Source organism: Chaetodon trifascialis, chromosome 6, assembly GCF_039877785.1.
Source record: "Chaetodon trifascialis isolate fChaTrf1 chromosome 6, fChaTrf1.hap1, whole genome shotgun sequence".
In the NCBI taxonomy this organism is placed as follows: Eukaryota; Metazoa; Chordata; class Actinopteri; order Chaetodontiformes; family Chaetodontidae; genus Chaetodon; species Chaetodon trifascialis.
This window is the reverse complement of record NC_092061.1, coordinates 13,282,400-13,302,262: the sequence shown is the minus strand read 5'-3', so window position 1 is coordinate 13,302,262 and position 19,863 is coordinate 13,282,400. Positions and strand designations below refer to the sequence as shown.

Sequence of the window (19,863 nt, the reverse complement as noted above, 5' to 3'; positions counted from 1 at the left end):
GACAGCGCGCTGCTTTCTCCTACATTTCCTCCAGCTCAAAATAACAAGCAGGACAAAGGTTAAAGAAAGACAAAAAGATGGTGAGAGAGCAGAAGATGTGTTGGCTGCTTCCACCGAACCCTCGGAGAGAAACGGAGAGTCACAGATGCTGTTCGTTTACGCAAACGAAGCAAAGTGGCGACTGCCCGCAGCGTGGCGTCGTGGGCGGTCAAGTGATAAGGCAGCGGTTATGTCGCCGCTGACAGTCGCTCCCCGGTGTCGCCCAGCAGCGGGTCACAGTGAGACCACACACACATGCAGACCCCCGCTGGCGGATAAAGGTCTGCTTGGTGTGAGGAGTTGACAGCACACACACGCAAATGTGTACACACTCATGCAAACAGGTGTGCGCTACTGGCCATCCTTCTGTCGAGACCTGTTTTGACTTCCGCTCCAGGACTCTTCTGCGAGGGCACGGGTGGGCGCCAAAGAGCAGCCGGTCCTGTCTTAACCTTAAGTTTGAGTGTAAACAAAAATGACCTCTGACTGTTTTCTGAAGTTTAACATTTAAACCAGCTTCCCCTGAGGGGTTTTTATCATGTCCGCCATGTCTGTATATTAAATTCAATTGATAAAAAAACCCCTTTAGACATGAATGCAGCATAATTGCATTATGCTACTGAGGAGTCACTCTCAGAACTTTTACGCTTCATTAAATAAAAATGAATTCTGGAGAATAGTATTTCATTTACTTTGAAGACTTCATGGAGACATAGGAACCTCTAATACGTTTCAGAGGATTTCCTGCAACTGGCAATGGAGCGGCTTCTTATGCAAAGCCGCTGGATAGGCATGAAGATTGATTGTTAATAGAATGTGTTGCAGTGTATTCAGTAATCGTTATTAATCTGTGTGTCGGCGGATTCTTTCTCAGCTCGGCCCAGCGTTCATAAAGCTCGGTTAATTAGACTGATTGATTAGATGGTGGTGATTCAGAGCTCTCATCACAGCTCCTCATCCCGTCAGGCCTCTAATAAGATCAGATTGCTCTCATATTCACATACTCCCCTGCACACACACACCCACGGCTTGTTTGGCCTGTCATACCACCTCTCCATCTTTCTCACTGCCTGTCTGTCACATCCATATTCAGACAGGATTTACAGGCATGAAAGAAGCAGCCAAGCTTACCAAAGCAATACACTGAAGACTAGAAGTTACATTATGTTAACATGAAAAGATTGCAAATCTCTCATCCCCTCCTCTCCCTCCCCCTCCTCTTCCTCTGCTTTGTCTCTCACTGAGATCCATCCTGAGTTCCCGTCTCATCACGTCCCATGAATGCGACTAGTCCCTCTGTTCAGCCAAGGAAAACATCACACTGGATAGCTGGAGAGCAGGAACCTCACATCTGTCTAGACTGAACTTTGCGCCCGGCCTGCGTGTGTGCCGCATGTGTTTTTCTGTTTGCCTGTGCGAACGTTCTCATGTCTGTATGCAGATTTTAGTGTGAATCAGCTTCGCCGGAGCTTCAGTTACTTGTTTCTGCAATGCTTTTCTGATCAATGCACATGCACAGCTCCGAGCAAAACCACCCTGCACTTAGCGCTCAGTGCCTGCTCATCAGCACAGAGACAGCACAGTAAAGAGACTCTCCCTCGCTGTAGTAAAACTTTATGACTTTCCGTGTTGCTTTTGTCTCCAGGCATCGGATATTACAGAGGATGATAAGCATTCATTTAGATTTTTGCCAGATCACCAGTCCTTCGCGTCAATACAGCCCATCTGAGCTCTTTAAAAAGAGACAAAGTTGGGGGGGGGGGGGGGGGGGGGGAGTGTGGGGGGCGAGTTTATGGGTGTGCACCTAAGTTTGTGTGTATTTGTGTATTTGTTTGTGTATTCCAAGGCTGTGATGAACCCACTGCACTATCACTCCTAAGAGAGTGTTTATGGAGAAAATGATTACCCTGGAAAGAACAGAACTTTGATGAAAATCGTCCCACTTCAATTTGCACCTCGCAGGCTTGCGCTTGGCGGCCCTGTTTATGGGTAATATTGGAAATCTGTAAAATTGCACAGAGAATTTCAGCAACAGAGAGCTTCCATGAATACATCATGATATTCAGTGGCTGATTGAGGCTTTTTGGAGTTTAAGCATCATTCGCATTGAGATAGTTGTTTACGGTCTGTTCCAGATTTTTTGGACTTTTTGGGACTTTGGTGATGTGACGTTTGTTTTTCTTTGTTTTTACTGTTTCTTCGGTGTAGCAGAGCTGATCGTGTTTAATTTGTCAAACTTTTTTGAAGATAATGCGGGAATAATGTACAACCCCAACCCCTGAAACGCTGGGATGTGTGTAAAACACAAATTAAACAGAATGTGGTCATTTGCAAATCGTTTTTTTTTTTTTTTTTAAATATACTCAGTTGAAAGCAACACAAAAACAATATGTTTTATGTTTGACCTCATCAACTACATTTTTAGACAAGTTGGAACAGGAGCAACTGACGACTCCAAAAACACCTGTTTGGATCATCCCACAGGTAAACAGGTTGAGTGGTAACAGGTGATAGTATCATGATTGGCTATGAAAGGGGCAGATTTTGTGTAACATGAACACTTTTTTACACTGTTTACCTCATGATTGTTATGACCAAAAAAATGGAATAATTGCCATCTTGATAACTTTCCAGAGTTGTAAAATCCTGTTTCTTAATATTTGAAATCTCTGCAGTGTTTTAGCTTCTGATAAGCTTTCAAATTCATACAATAACCACCCGAACTGGACTGTATGTCCTTTCTCTCCTGGTAACAAGCTCCAACCAACCAATCCAAGAAACACAGTGCATGTGTGTGACTTAAGGAAAATCTGCAGCATCATCAGCATCACCCTCTCATTAAATGTGGTTTGTTGAGTTTGGTCCATGAAACTGAAGAGGCTCAGCTGTGTGTTTCAGCATCCAAAGAAATGGCGCACCGGGGCAACGACTAAGAACTGTGTTACTGGAGCTGCTCATGGCTGCATCCATCCTTTGGCCCAGATTACAAAATTCTTCATTCATGGTGCTCAAACATTTGGTCCGTTCCTGCAGCTTTGCACCTCCTCCGCCTGCTCTTTGTTGGAACGACAACCGGTCGCTGGTTAAATGTAGCTCTCGTCATGCATTCTGATTGGGCTACGTTTCTCCCTCTCTCAGGTTTTTGGCCGGTCACCCATCAGGCACAGCTGGGTGGGATCGACTAGCTCCAGTTGGCAATGACAGGAGAAACTTAAAAGTTGTGTAGTCTTTTACTTTTTTTGAGCAAGAAAGTGCTTTTTTTGTCATGCACGCGCGTCTGTGTGTGTGTGATTAATTCGTTTTTGTGCGGGTGTGTATGTGTGTATCATTGTCAGGGTTTCAAACCTAGACAAATGGCAGTGTTCCTGCCCTCCACACACTCCTGCTATCTCTCTCACTGATGAAACAGCTTCACCTGTATGTGTCCGTGTGTGAGAGAGGGTGAAATACGCTCAAAGGAAGAGCTGAAAGAAAGAAGGAACACAATTAACGATGTGAGGGAGGGCGCAGCCTTGCTGTGTTGTTTTTGTTGGTGAGAATCGGCCGGCTTTAAATGAGGGAGGGATGTAAAATTTCAGTGGGAGGGAGGGCGAAAACGATGGAGCCAGGGATGAAAGGGATGAACGGCAATCTGCTGTGGTCTTTTTCTATTTACATCTCTTTTGCCCGTGCGTTTGATGGAGTCAAACGAGTCGTATGATAGACGATATTGACAAGCTTAAATGCCCTTATTGGATGAGAAGTGGCCCCCGGGTGCTGCCCCAGCGTTTTCTAAGAACAGAGCGCCAGACAAAAACCACACACTCACATACAGCATTACCCCTTTTTGCTACCACAGCACTCTCAACAATTACCTTCCAGCTCTTTAAGACACACACACACACACACACACACACACACACACACACACACACACACACACACACACACACACACACACACACTAACGCACACACACACAAAGGCTATCTTTATGACTGCAGCATTTCCACCATTCCAGCCCACTTTTTTTCCCCCCTGCTTTCCTTACCTCCTTCACCGAGAGACCATTAAACCAGATCCCTTCTAAAAGGCTTTAAGGCCTCTCTTGGCCAGCCACTTCTTCTCCAAAGCCCTGCCATGGCTCTTTTCGTGTTTTTAAATCAAAGTCCATGAAAGGTTGAAGGGGAGGAGGAGGGAGGCAGAGAGAAATTTGGGACGGGTTTTTGTGTTTGTGGGTTGGAGACAAATCTTAGTTACAAACCCATATGGTCTTACTCTCTCTCTCTCTCTCTCTCTCTCTCTCTCTCTCTCTCTCTCTCTCTCTCTCTCACGCGCACACACACACACACACACACACACACACACACACACACACACACACACACACACACACACTCACACTCACACTCACACTCACATATACAGGCCTAATCTGATACGGTACATGCCCTCCTGGCCTGTTCTGCTCCGGTGGGATTTTATTTTTTTTCTCCTCTGTCTCTTCTCTCACCTGCTGAGAGTTACTGTCGGTGTGTAACCTGCTCTCTCTCATTTTGTCTCTCCCGCTTTCAAATGTAAGGATATACACTCACACACCCACACACTCTCGCAGCACAAACACCGCTATGAAAGACAGTCTGGAGGTGGACTCTGCTGCGATTCGTGTGCTTCTCTCGCAGACGGGTCTCATTTAAGGATCACGGCGCTGTGCAGCTTTTTGATTCTGCTGGTAGTCAACCTGAAAATGTTTTCCTTGATGGTTTTTTGGCAGAGGCCATGTTGGGGGAGCTCCGGCCAGCTCACTTCACCTGCCAGCTGCTCAGCTCAGGCTGGTCCTTCTGGAGCCCCTTTTTCCCCCAACTTTCATACCCAAAAAGACAACTCTGCTCTCTTCTCCCCTCTATCTCCACCTGGCCCTGCAGATCAGGTTCCATATGCATCAGTGTCTCAGACTGGGAGCGCTGACTCACCTTCAGTTAATCTTTTCTGACTGCAGCAAGCGTTGATGGGTGGTGTGTTGGGTCCAAACTGGAGGTGTAGAATTTTAAGGTACATCCTGTTATTGATTGCCCTGAAAGAGTGTTCTGAACAAATCTAGCAAGTACAGTGAGCTGCTACAGCTTGTACACACAACTGTGTCCAGGATGAAGTTTTATTCCTTTGCAAAAGGCTTAAATACAGATACTGGGTGGAGGAAGGGCACCGTGCAGTCATACACAACCCCCTCACAACCTGCTATTTCCTTAACAGCATCCCAGCTGAATTGACCGCCCGCCTTAGCGCTCATTCTTTTGATATTTAATTCTGTTTGTAATGAACAAGCTCAACTGTTGAAGGCTGTTGTCAGAGCAGATAGATACACCTTTTATGTCACAGGATGACCTTCACTTCACTTCACTTCAACTTGGTTTTGGGACTGAAAAAAAGAGGTTTATCATTCGATTTGAGCAAATGTAATACACCTCGTTTGTTAAAGCACTGTTCTGTCAAGTTTCCTTTTGTCCTTTTTAAAGAGATTTTGGAATAGAGATTTTCATATTTCAAACATGAAAAAACTGCTGTCAAAATGAATTGAACAGTAACTTTCACAGTGTTGAAAATCGTCCTTTGCATTTGTGAGCTTCACTGCAAGACAATACAGTTTGTGCATGGGTTAGTTTATCAACAAGATTATGAGTCTGCAGCCACACGAGGTGCTCTGTGAAGCTATACCTGAACACTGCCGTGTTTGAGCTAAATGCTAATGCAAGCATGCTAACATGCTCACAGAGACAATGCTAGCATGCTAATATTTAGGAGATATACTTTTTTACCATGTTCACCATCCTAGTATAGCATGCTAATATTTGCTAAATAGGACAAACACACAGTAAAATAATGGGAATGTCATTTCTCATCTCTGGGAATCACGAACGTCCACCCTGTGAGAGGAAAGTCAGGTGATCACCAACATTAGCAAGAATAACAATATAAACCTAAAACCTTACAGACAAAATGTCGTACGGTAAAACTATACATTTAAAGACCTCAAAACTCTTTTCCACTGCCTCACCTGTGACTGGAAATCCTTTGCACTCACATTCCTTTATGAACCATTTTTGCACTTTACAAGCACTTCGGCTCCTTTCTGATAAGGCGAGAAACCTTTGAGCTTCACTAGAGTTATAGGAGGTGTTTTACCCTGATAAGCCGCACTGTACGTAACCTGCTGAAAGATAAATGGACACCTTGTTCTTTCTTTTTGTGATTTCTCTTTCCATTTACTGTCTCTCTGGATTGTCCATCTTCCTCTGTCTCGACTCGGTAATGTTTAAGGGGACTTGCAGGGGGGAGGACGGCAGTAAGACACTGTAGAGTGGCAGTGGTGTGAAGTCTAAGGGTGTGTATATAACATTGAGAGAGTTACAGGTATATGGACAAGTATAGTGATCAGTATAGAGCAAGACTTACAAGTAGTACTTTAATCAGTGTTACGAGGTATGGGGCATGAAATGGATCTATGAGCACACCAGGATATGGCTAAACAGAGGTGAGGCAGGGAGAGTGGCTCTGTGTTCCTGGCTGTCTGGTCACAGTGTGACTCCTGCTAGCAGCGTGACTCTGTCCCTTACACCAAAAACACTCAAATACTTCAACACAAATATGGAGCTCAAAAAGGGCTAAGAGTTGCACTCATCATCGTAACCAAATGTCCTAAATACAGCACAGTGTTGCTCCTGTAGTCATAGTTTAGTATATTTGCGTTAATACCTGTGTACTCTATGAAAGCTTGTATATTCAAGTCTGTGGCTGCAGGATCATTTTTTAAGTCTGTAAACCATTTTTCAGGTTGCTGCAGTCCCTTTCTGCCTTTCAAGTTTCCTCCTTCTGTCCATGTTCATCCCATCCTTTCTCGGGTTCATACAGATTTATACATGACTTTTTGAAGTGCTCTTTTACCTGTTTCTCTGAAGCCAATCGTGACCTGGAATCTGCTAGCATCATCCCTTTTATCTCTACTTGCCACACAGAAATACTAATGTTCAGACTTCAAAAACACCACGCCACCTCTGAGCACAGAATTTACAGGTACAAACTTAAATGTAGCTAAACTCACAGGTTCAAACCTGGTTAAAACACTGCAGCCATGACAATTTTAGGCACGTGTCTTGCTGTTAAGTCTTCCTGCTCTGTTGTTGTGCAGCTAAATACTGCATCTCCATTGGCAATCACCGCTATCTCCAGTCTGTCGAATTAATGATCTTGTAAACTTGCAGTAAAGACAGTGTATCAAGCACTGCTCCTCTGAGGCACGAGTTGGAAACCGTTCTGCCGAATTACCACCTGATATTCAGACTGTTCAGAATCATCCTTTTGCATCAAACACCCAAAGAATAAATGAGGAAATGACGAAGCTTTTCCTGCTGCTCCTGAGGTTTGATTTTTACTAATCTGTGGAGTTACTGACATGATTAGGCCAAAATAGTTTCTAGCTCATTTCAATGTTACTTTAAAGGTACATAAACGTATGTGTGAAGGTCCAGTGTTGACGGACAGTGTTGATGTAAAGTAGCTGTAGCCTGCAGTGTATAAAGGGAAAGTTTGTGTTTGTAAGCATCCATCACTAGTAAATGAACTTCTTTGAGTATATCCAAGCAAACTTTTTACCTGACTTGCTTTTTGGAAATTTCAAAAAGACACATGGAAGGTTTTGACAGGGATCCCTTGAAAAAGCGATGTAATGTGCTTTGATGTTTGTTTGTCTTTGTTTTCCCAGTTAATCACAGCTTCGAGTCAGTTCTCGCTCTCTCTCTTCTTCTCATCTTATTTTGTCTTTGTGATTGATGAAGAGTTTGAGGAAGCCTACGGAGAGGACAAACAACCTCTCCCACGTACTGTTGCAGCGTTGAGTGTGATGAGGGGGGTGAAGTAGCTGTCAATATCCATATTGATGACTACAGTGGAAGCTGGTGGAAATGTTCTGCTTCCCTATTGATCTCGGATCCATTATGAGCTGTTCGTAGACGGCCGGTGAATGATGGGGAATGGTCCATCCATCATAAAGCGACGTCTGCGCTGCTTGGCAGACATGCTCTTTGAGCTGTTTAGCTTGTCCGTCCCTCTGTGGTCCTCCCTCTCTCGCTCCTTTTCACAAAAACACACCCGAGCCGCCACACACATGGAGGACACATTTAGGCTTGACTCTGACAGCAGCTCTCTCCACACGCTCACCATGAACGTCATATGTTGACCCTGGAAATGTAAATGAATGAAACCTGTGTACAGTGACTGAATAGAATAAAATTCGTATTATGAAGAGAAATGTGAACCACTTCAGAATCAATGGTTGCGGATTTCTTACCTCAGATACTAATTAAAACTCTCTTCTGCTCTCCAGGTCACTGATCGGTCTGTGCGAGCAGTCGCAGAGCATTGTCCTGAGCTGCAGTTTGTTGGCTTCATGGGATGCCCGGTGACCTCTCAGGGAGTCATCCACCTCACTGCGGTAAGTATCACAGACATTTTTTGCCTTTTTGCATTCTAATAGTGTTCCTTCAGACTGGTAGAAGACTGCCATTTTGAAGCCTCGAGTTTGGCATTTCGGCTCTCACCATCTGGTTTTTTGGAGCCAGAAGTTGTCATATCTGGACAAGCAGGTGAAGCTAAGTTATAGCTAAGGCTAGCACTAGCTTGCTCCCTTGGTTAGCAATCTGCATTGCTAAATCACGTTAACTATGGAATTAATTGGGATGATCATTTAGGCTCGTGAAAATAGGCTTAGGACAAAACGTGCAACTGATCACTGAAATGTAAATAGTTCCATGAATACACGTTAGCTACGCCCTAAAGCATACCTTACTTTGTCATCTATTTTATTCTAAATGGTACCATTATTTCTAAATGCTCATGCTCCATTGAAAAAGGCTAGAAACTAGCGACCATAAACTCATTAGGTAAATGTTTACTTTGATAATAAATAAGGTGAGCGCTAGGAAACATTTCCTCATAGACTTCAATACATTTGGACTTCTTTTTGCAACCAGTGGAGTTGCCCCCTGCTGGCCATTCGAGGAGTACAGGTTTAATGCAGGCTGCATCCACTTTGGCCTGTGATCCGGATCCTTAGTTGAGAAGTTGTTTATTTACGCTGAAAGTGACAAACCATAGTTCCTGCAGCACAATTAAAAGAAAGCTAATTTAACAGTTTCAGTTTTTTGAAGTAATTACTTGTATCAGTAAATGTCAAGAGAAGTTTTAGCGTGACCATTTTTTTTTTCTTTTTTTTTTTTGTCTAATCCTGTTACCGTAGGCCAGCCCTCCATGTTGCCGCAGGCTGTGCATTGTCTCCAGGGGGGGAAATTAACTTTTGCAGAGTAAACTCAGGACCTCGCTGTGTGTTTTATCTAAGACTTAGTTTTGAAGTTATTTCGTGTTAACTTTTAAATCTCATGAAAGCCTAATGAGATGAATCCTAATAATACGCTGCTGTTCTGACTACACCCTGCTGTTTGGATATTACCATGCTAATGAGCAGCGCTCCATGGTTTAAGATGTGCCATGCCATATAAACATGGACACACATGCACTCACACGGTGATTGCTTGAATTGAATTCACCAGGAAATACTGCACCTTGTTTTTCTTCTCATTTATTTCCTCCTCTCAATATAACCTCCGTCTATAAAGCGTGTGCGCGTCTGTGTGTGAGTGTGTACGCCATGTCCGCACCCATGTGTGCTTGAGTAATACAATTCGATTTGTGTTTGATGTACTTGGGTGTACACGCAAGTGTGAACGTACCCTTGTGGGCTGCGTGCGTCCATTCCTCCTCAAATGCAATTACAGTTGTGTTAATAGGACTGAGACACCCGATGCCACGCTGCATTATTAGATTAAACAGCAGATTAATTTGTGCTCATGGTTTTGGCCCCCTATCATCTCTGCAGCCTCCACTGACCTTGGCCAGTGTGTTGTAGACAGACAGTAATGAAGCCAGCCAGTCATAACAGCATTAGCATACCTGGAGGTGGACGCATACACACGCACAGTCTAGCACACCTCATTATTATTTATTACAGTATTAACCAAGGTGAAGTTTTTAGGAGTTTAGAAGTTCATAATTCTGATGATATTTATATTTTTGAAGCGGCGGTTTTGTCTGAACTGAAAAGGAGCTTTTGCATTTTTTCTTCACGTCTTTTTATCAAGGTTATGAGCTTTAATGAGACATATATCAGAGATGCATACAGAGACGCATTTTCCGTCTTAACCAACTTGACAAGACAACAAAAACACACACGATGAACGCAGCCTCTGGGTCTGAAACATGAAGCAAACGTCTAAGAGCCTCAGGCCTCAATTCTTTCTAATTGTCAGCACATTATTGTATGTAAGCTTATCCTATTTATCACTTCCTTATTTACCTCAGTTAACATTCGAAGTCTTCTTTGTATTTTAAATTATTGTCCCATTTAGGGTAGAATAATCTACTTTTATGATGATTTTGGTTGACGCTGTCACAGAGGTGTTCATTTAATGATATATTTATTATATTTCTAATATCGCTACTGATCATCATTTCTGAATTGTCATGATACAGAGATGTGGGTTCATACTGTCTGTGCAAAATGTGAGTCAAACAATGTCTCTTTGTTTCTGTGATTTCAGCACTCGTTTCTGTGACTCATCCCTTTCTCTCTGCCTCTCTGCCTCTTCCTCTCCCCATCCCTCCATAATCTCTCACAGTAATTATCTCATTTAGCAGCTGATTCCTCCTCTCATTCATTCCCACTTGGTCCCATCCAGTGTCGATTGAAAATCATATTCTCACGTTTAGAATCGTTGCATTTCTGATGACTCCGTGGACCTGCATGTGCTTCCAGGACTGCAGCGCTCCTCTCTTGTTCGATTATCGCACGCTCCCTCCCACTTCTTTTCCTCCTCCATTGCTCTTTCTCTCTCTCTCTCTCTCTCTGATTATCTTCCCAACCTTCTCACCAGAAAAAAAGAGAAGAAAATCCATTACTTTTATTAACTTCTCTCATATGACACACTCATTTCAGATTGATGTTTTTTTAATACCGACTTCTCACAAATTAGGGTATGAGGAAATCAATTGAAATCGTATTTTCTTAATCAAGTGAGCTGATGGTTGAAATGGGCCGCCCATGGTGCTGAGTTCGATGCAGATGGTCTGTAGAGTAACTGTAAAGCTGTGGCATTTATGCTCCTCTAATGGTTTTCCAGTGTTTCAGCCCTATGGGAGCTGTGCGGTTCCTCTGTGATGTGCAGCACAACTCAATATTTGTAGCCAGGCACCGTTTGATAAATCATCATCTTGTTAGCGACTAAAACGCAAAATCAAGGCTTCTGCTGGCTGAGAGAGTAAAGCCCGCTAATCGAAAACAAGCTCTAACACTGTCCTTACTGCCTGGAAATCAAACACTACACACGCCTTCAAATGTCTGAACAGAAACTGTGATGATTTTAAGAGCTAACACGTGTCTGATGCGGGCCTTTGCGTTGCCGTGCCAGGGACGCGCTGCACGTTTTTATTTATGGTCGGTTTCTGAGATGGAAGCTCAAAGTTAACTCTGAGCTCTTGACGTTAATAATAGTTTTATTGATGAGGCGTGTCACTTCCCAAGGCTGTGTAATGGATACGAAACATCTTGGGATGGAAGCTTTGTGGGTGTCCCAGCGCTTTCAGTGATTTGGCACTCTCCCTCAGCGACTAATTTGAGAACTTTATATGCGACCGGTATGAAATTAATCATTCTCCTAATTTGGTTTTGGAGGGTTGAGCCTTTAGTCAAGCCTGTGACAGGCCACAGAGGTGGAAGCACAATAGATTTTGTGCGTGTGTTTGTGTGTGTGGGCGTTAGGCCTTATTAAAAGGGTGGAAGGCTTCATTCTGCCAGCTTGAATGTAGCCCCCACTCTTCAGATGTGTGTGCGCGTGTGTTTGAGGAAATGGATTTGTGTGTATTTCAGAAGTGGATAACATACTGTACTTTCTTTGCTCTCCCTGTGTTTCTCAGACAGCCTTGGCCGCACTTTGCTGTTGGCTGGCTTTGAAAATAATGTGCAACACCAACAGAGTCATTATCCGTCTCTGTGAACAGTGTCGTTACCTGTTATGTCTCTTTCTCCGTCCAATCTCATTCTGCATTTGGTCATTGTCACCCTCTGTATGTTTCTCTCTGTTTCTGTCGTTTATTCTTGTGTTCTCTCTCTCTCTCTCTCTCTCTCTCTCTCTCTCTCTCTCTCTCTCTCTCTCTCTCTCTTTCTCTCTCTCTCACCACTCACACACACACACACGCACACACTCGCACCATCTCTCCATCTTCCTGTCAAGCGGTGCTCTTTTCTTCTGGTAGTGATTAAGTCCAAGGTCGGCTCTATCAGAGAGCCAGTGTTCGAGAGCGGCTCTGGATGCCAGAGAGCCTTCATTCCCCGAGCCTTAGATGTCCCACTGATGGCTTCTCTTTGCTTGTCATGCCTACCCACAATGCCCCTCCTCATACATCAGCCTATCACCGCCCTAAGACACTGTGGGCCTCAAAATGCCTTTTTTGTGTGTGTGAAAGTTCCCACCCTCGGGAGAAAGAGAGGAGGCCAAAGACATAACAAATGGAGGGACTGTTGAAGAATGTGTCACAGATGAAAAGAGGTATATTTGGAGACTGTAATAGCTATGTGTCGTCTCTCTGATGTGCAGAACTTGGATGTTTCTGGTCTTAATTTTGGGCCTTGTAGATTAATTCAGCCGTGGCGCTCCAGTGGCTTTGTTGTTCTTCTTCAGAAAAAGTTAGGACCTTTTGATAAATGCTCTCCAAATTTGACAGAATTGGACTGTGGGCAATACCTCATTCTCTCTGTGTGTTTATGAGCAAATAAAACAGTCTGGCTTTTGACAGGGAAGCTATTTAATTTCCTAACCAGAATCATATGTTCTATCCATCCTGGTGCCTTAGCGGAGCAGCACACACTCGCAATAGTTCAAATTTGGCTAGTAACCTATGAAACAAGGGGGGGTGGGGGAAGAAAAAAAAAAAAAAAAAAAAAAAGTCATATTATTCATTTATTTTCAGTTTTTTTTTACCCCCCAAATTGCCATGAGCACAGGTTGGGAGAGAGGTTTTAAAGTGGCAGTAACACAGAAGGTTAAGATACAGGTCTGCACCCACTGTCACCTTCACACCCTCCACACCACGGCTCCCTCCCCATGTAGGATGAGTGGTGTCTGGCTTTGCTGTAGTCTGCTGGCCCCTTATCTCCTTCCTCTGACTGGAGCACAGAAAACACATAATCACAGTGCCCTGTGTCAGACTGATAACCCCCCAACACAAACCAGGGAAGTACGTGTGCGTGCGTGCTCGTGTCTATGTGTACCTGTCCCTGCGTATAAATGTGTGTACTTGTACATGTGTATTGTGTCTCAGGGGTGGTGGAGAGGATAAAGGGGAAATGAGGGAGCAGAGGAGATTTGGTGGAAGAAAGGTAATGGGGTTGTGGGGGTCGCCGAATGAGTCGAAATTGTAATAATAATTTTCTTCACTGCTGTATGGAGGAGATTGGGGGATTTATGAATATAATGAGCAGAGAAGAGCCTAAGGATGATGTGTGTCTCTTGCAAGAGTAATTGAAGAATAATTCATTTGGCTCTAAGACTTTTTAACCCACAGACAGACAAAGATAGAGAGGTGTTTGACCTCCGGAGGGGGGGTGGTGTCATGTCTCATTATTGGCCCAACTAGTGTCACTGTGTGCTGTGACTGTCACCCGCCGCTGTCGCACCGGCTCGCGCTTGTGTATGTGTGCGCCTGTGTGGTCATTTGGCTTAGCGCGCCGAAGAGAAACCAACGCTCTCCGTCTCCTCGAGCCTTTCCTCGCCGCTGAGTTTGTTATCAACACCAACACATGCAGGATTAGCGACGGAAAGGGAGAGAGAGACAGAGAGAAAAAGGGGGTAGGAGAGGGAAAGGAAGTGATAGATGGTAGATGGGCACAAGACAGATAAAGAGAGAAGTTAACCACACACACACACACACACACACACACACACACACACACACACACACACACACACACACAGGCAGGGATCAGCTCACTGGTCCGTGACTGATGCAGACAATGTATTTATGATAGCAGACCCATGGCCTTTCCAGTTTTTTGCCTCAGTCCTTTTTCAAATATTCATACGACTGTCTGCACAGGCCTCAGTGTATTTCTATGCAAGTGTGTTGCTCTGAGTGTGTGTCTGGCAGAGGGGGCTGGGAGGATTGCGTGTGATTTAGGCTTGCCGCAGAGGGATTGTCTCGACACAGCTTTCTCCTGTCTGACTGAACTGTCTGGGATGCTCCGATATGCTGGGGGGGGGGGGGGGGGCAAACAAAAAAAAAGAAAAGAAAAAACAGTGCGTATGCATGAGTGCGCACTTGCATTCACCTGGTGACACCGCTGCCATTCGTCTCACCTTCCCGCCCCCGCCTCATCCCGTCTCACGCACAGCCTCAACACATGCGGACAGCCGAGCAAAATGTGTCAGGGCCACAGTGCCACCTCAGTAACACCCTGTGACTTTGACTTCTTGCTCAGGACTTTGAATATTACTTCAAAGTGACTGTCCTAACTTGTGCCTGCATTGTTTAGAAGATTTAACCCATGTTTGAGAATTGAGAGTTTTCACTGTTACGCCTTCTAGTCTCACTGAATAGCCACTTTTTCCCCCTTTTTCACAGACGATGCTTGCATGAAGGTTGTTTTTTTTTTGTGGATCTCCATGCATTTCCCACACCAGGACCTTTTTATCACTGACTAAACTCACATACTAAATCCTGAAGCGGCTATAAATGAACTACAGTAATGAAATAGCTGCTCATATTTTCCAAATCCAACATGTTCGCTATTTATGACTAAAACAATGCTCGCTCTGTCCGTGCTTTTTAAATGTCATCTAGCTGCTTGTCAGCTTGGGACACGGAGCTTGATGGACAGCAACAGCCATGAACTCATGCTGCTCTGTGCCTGTGTTCAAACCATGACATCATATCCTCTGCATGAGGTCCACCAGGCCTCCACTTCCTGCTTGGCATCGTGACGCTTGACGTTGTGTAAATAAATTAAGTAATAGCATAGGTAGTTATAGCTCTGTAGTCTGGCAGAGCATACACAGGTACACACACACACACACACACACACACACACGCTTACACCTCCTGTGTGTGTGCCAGACTGTGACATACACTAATGTAATAAAGTGTCAAATCAGCCGCTCCAAATGTTGAACTCCAGTCTGTGCTCGGCTGACGGATAACTTTGAAACGGTCTGTTATTTTTCTTTCATTTAAAGTGCCTTTTTGTGTTTTGACCTCTGACTTAGGCTCTTATTTTTCCTGTTTGAGAGAGGTTTCTAATTGAGGCAGGTGGGAGCCAAGCTGCCTGGAGCTCACAGGCCTCCTCTGGTCATGTGGACTGAATTTAACAACCTCTTTAATACAGAAATGCAGCGCTACACCCGCTTCTCAGACGAGTCCTGTGTGCTCGCCCGGCTCCTGTAAAATCTGCAATGATTGCCTTTCCCTTATCTTTGCAGAAGGCATTATGTGTTCTATGTTTGAATTGGTTTGGAGTCGGTCTATAAACTGAGATTCACATCCAATTTTGTGATTCTGCGAAGCTTAATTTGAATCTGTCATTTTCTGCTCTGTGGGTTTTTCAGGCAGAACTGAGCATTTGAATTAAGGTAAAGTTGATTTTAAGAACTGATCAAAATGCATTTTAGGATAGGATAACTGGTACACTGCTGGTTAAGAAGTTCAAAATCCCCCATTTTATATTTGGTGATTATTAATTTCACCAGCTAAAATAGCTTAGTTCCTCTGTTACTACAGTTATCATTAGTATTAATAATAATTATGTTCATGGTTTAGTTAGTGATGGCATCCACATCATTTACTAAAAAGTAGCAGGACAACACAATAATAATACTTTAATGCAAGCATCCAAAATTTTACCCAAAAAATTCATTTAAAATGTGAAAATTAGAGAGAGTGTGATATTGCATCATTATTATTGATGCAGTAACATGTAAGCAGTATCTTCATGTGTTAGCTTGTGCATGCTAATTATTGCTGCTTCATGCACTGCTTATAATATCAAGATTTTTATTGAGAATAATACATAATATTTTATAAACTGATTATATGGTTTGTATTTAGAACATCAATCTGAAACCTAGTTCATAGCTGAAATAAATGTGCTGGAGTAAAAAATAAAACATATGCGCCTGCCATGTAGTGGAGTCTAGCTGTAAATTAGAATAAAATGGAAATACTTAAGTAAAGTACAACTCCCTCAAAATCGTAGGTAAGCGCAGTACTTGAGTTGATGCACAGAGACTCTTTCCACCTCTGCGTCTGTGCATGTGTGTGCGTGGTCGTTGGAATATTCATAGGATCCGCGTTCGCCTTCATTTGAGCGCCGTGAATGTGTGTTCACGGGGTGGGGACGACCTGCTGGCCTCAGAGCAGCTGGATTCTGCAGGTTTCAGTGTTTTTATGAACAGAATGAATAATTATCCAGGTGTGGCTGCCAACTCAGGAGACGACACAAACTCTGCCTGGTTACAGACCTCAGCCAACGAGGAGGAAAAACCTGCCGAACCCCTCACCAAATCCCCTGCTCTCTGTTCTGCTGCTCTGTCTCTCTCTCACTCTGTCTCACTTTATTTTTCTCTCTTTCACTCTCTCTTTTTCTCTCTGTGCCGTGTGAATCGCTGGCTTTGTCTTCCTCTCTGTCCAAAGCTTTCATGCTTCCTCCTCCTCATTTCTCTCTTTATTTTTCTTACTATTCGGGCCCGTTTATTCTCGGGTCACAGAAATACACGAGCAGAAAATGAGCTATATTATGAGTGGAAATGATTAAATAAGATTGGAGTATTAAAACCTTTCACCGAGGAGTCAAATTATGATAATCTGTCAACTATGAGAAAACAAACACTGGCACTGTGGCCAGTCACATTCTGGAGGTGTGACTAATTACTGAGAGGTTTGTTCTTCGTGTGACTTTTCATTTCGGGGATTTGAAGGATATTTTTCTTTTGGCAGATGTCTGCCACACTATGGAATTTATTTTCCTGCTGTGGTTTTCACAGATGGATTAGTAAGTTACAGTCTCAGGCGGGACTCTGCCTCTTCTCTTTCATGCAGACATCTGCTAAATTTTCAAATTTTCTTCAACCTAGCTACACTCTCAGCCAATCAAAACTCACACCGCTTGGCCTGTTTTCTCATTGGTTATCCACATCAATGAGACAGTTGCGATTGGCTGTAGTAGAAATTCTATTTAGCAGACATAAGCAGTTTTGAAGATTTGGAGAACAAATACTACTTTTGATGTTGAGGCTTTTAAAATTTACTCCAGGCTTAATAACCATGAATACTGAATGCAAATAACTCTGTGTGTGTGTGTGTGTGTGTGTGTGTGTGTGTGTGTGTGTGTGTGTGTGTGTGTGTGTGTGTGTGTGTGTGTGTGTGTGTGCGCGCCTTTGATAAAAATTCTTTTGACAGTGTGCGTGGATGTCTGTTGCTATGAATATTAGTGGTCACTCAGCCTACATCCAGGTTCGATTTTTGCAATGCCTGTGTTTTTCAAACAGTGCAACACCGCACGCACGCACGCACGCACGCACGCACGCACGCACGCACGCACGCACGCACGCACGCACGCACGCACGCACGCACGCATGCACGCACGCACGCAGACATGCTCACCCAGCTCAGCCTAATTCTGCATGAATAATTTAGCACTTTGAGCCAACACTGGCCACATGAGCACATGACAGTTTGTGTGTATGTGTGCGTTCATGTGCACGTGTGTGTATATTCTAGTTTCTCGTGCATGTGTGCGAGCATCTGCTTGCATGCATGTGTCTATGATAATCCACACAGTTCAGGCTTTTCCCCTTTCATTAGGTACCATTGTTTATCGTGTCAGTTTAGCTGTGCCTGACGATCGCTGCTGCATTCTTCGCACACACAAGCTGTTTAATGTTTATTTCATTAGTATATCTAAGCGTGTCCTCACAGTATAGGTGGGGATATGCCACAAACAAAATCTGTTTCATGTTTATTTCATGCCTAAGCAGACCTTTTATCACAAGGGGTCTGCATCCAATTTTCTCTTGAGGAGTCACAATAGAAGCCACAGGCTACATAAGAGTAGAGAGACAAGTGGAGCAGCAAGGTAAAGGTTTTAAAAGTCTTTTATTAGCTTCAGCGCAGTGCAGCATCACGCACTCACCGTGTTTGTCTGCAGTCAGCGTGCGTTTTGATTCTCAGTATGTGAGGAGAGGCAAGAGTGTTTACATGTGTGCTTACTTCACCCAGCGAGCCTTGGTCCTTATCCATTCCCCCCATGTCTCTTCATGCTGGTAGCTATATGTCATGCCTATGGAGCCGACAATAGTGCCCAGTGATCTTAACGCCAACTGTAAGCTTGTTTTCTCTTTAGCCTTGGCCATGACATTTACCTTGCTGCTTCCCTGGCGGCTGGCCGGAATATCATACCTCTATTATCTTTCATCCCTGTGCGTGTGTGTGTGTGTGTGTGTGTGTGTGTGTGTGTGTGTGTGTGTGTGTGTGTACACCTGTGCCTTAAATAGTTTAAGAGTACGTATCAGAGAAAATACACCTGTGCTGTGACTTGAAAAGCCTTTGGTAATTTTGGGCGAGCAGGAGCGCCTGTTGAACAGTGTCAGTGTGGGTTTCTGAGAGTGTGTCAGGAAGTAGAGATTTTGACTGGGGGATTAATCTAAACCCCCTCTTATAAGGTATTCAGATCTGAAAGAGGGATTATTGAAAGTCGGAGAGATGAAAGGAAGAGGGAGAGTGAATGCTCATATTGGCTCATAACCCCTCACACCAGGCGTGCAGGCACAGAATGATAAACAGTAACAGCAAGCAATTTTGTGTCATTTATCGGCCTTGTTAGGTTTTATTCTGCATTCATGCTATTTTTTCAGTGCATGTGGCAGCATACAGGTTTGCTCAGTGCACAGAGATTTTTTTCCACATTCCATTACGGTGTATCAGAACCATCCGTGTAATTCGGCAGGCGTGGATACCGCACAGGCTTCACCACTCTTCCAGGAGCTTCCTCTTTTCCGCTGCTCGTAGTAACAAATCAGCTGCTGGTTTCTTCATGAACACAGACAGGAAATTATGTGCCTGTATACCTGCTTGTGTGAGTTAGATAAAGTTCAATAGTTGGATTTTTTTTTTAAAGGCCAACTGAAATGAAATTGCTTTTTTTTCTGTTGCAGCGCACATATCTGCTCTGTAAATCACATGTCATGTGTCCTCCTGTGAGGGAAAACTCAAAAACTAAAAGGGAGAAACTGATTTTTTGAAGTTTTTTTGGTTTCACCCTGCTAGTTTTGCATTAATTCTATGGAGCATCTTTTTGGTTATCCATCTGCGTAGATGGAGACCTTATTCTGATACAGTCAGTCAAATCTTCCATGGAACAGTCTTCCATCACAGGTGGAGCAGCCGGTCCCACTGAGCCAGCCAGCAAGATGCTCCATCCACAGACTCTGAACAACCACATTAGCTTTCCTGCTAAAGCCTCCTTCTCATCTAGCTTCCAAACATGAACACACGTCTCGTCCTGCACCGGAGCTTTTTGAATGAATGACCAAACAAACGCTCACCGTCCAAAAGCCCACTGCTAATATCAGTCTGCAAGCTAGATGGCTAATCAGCTGCTCAGCTGCAGCACATTAAGAAGCACCTAAACCTGCATATATCGCTTTTTTCGGTCAGGTCAGATGCTGGTGTGGTAACAACAGTAACAACATG

The 19,863-nt window shown here is 43.9% G+C and overlaps 1 protein-coding gene across 1 annotated transcript in view; it reads left to right on the top strand.

The window, feature by feature from the left end:
- fbxl17 (F-box and leucine-rich repeat protein 17) overlaps window positions 1–19,863 on the top strand; it is a 214,185-nt gene that overhangs the window by 62,293 nt on the left and 132,029 nt on the right. The window contains exon 7 of the mRNA XM_070963623.1: window positions 8,399–8,506. Coding sequence (XP_070819724.1) covers window positions 8,399–8,506 — 108 coding nt within the window. The remainder of the gene's footprint in view (window positions 1–8,398; window positions 8,507–19,863) is intronic.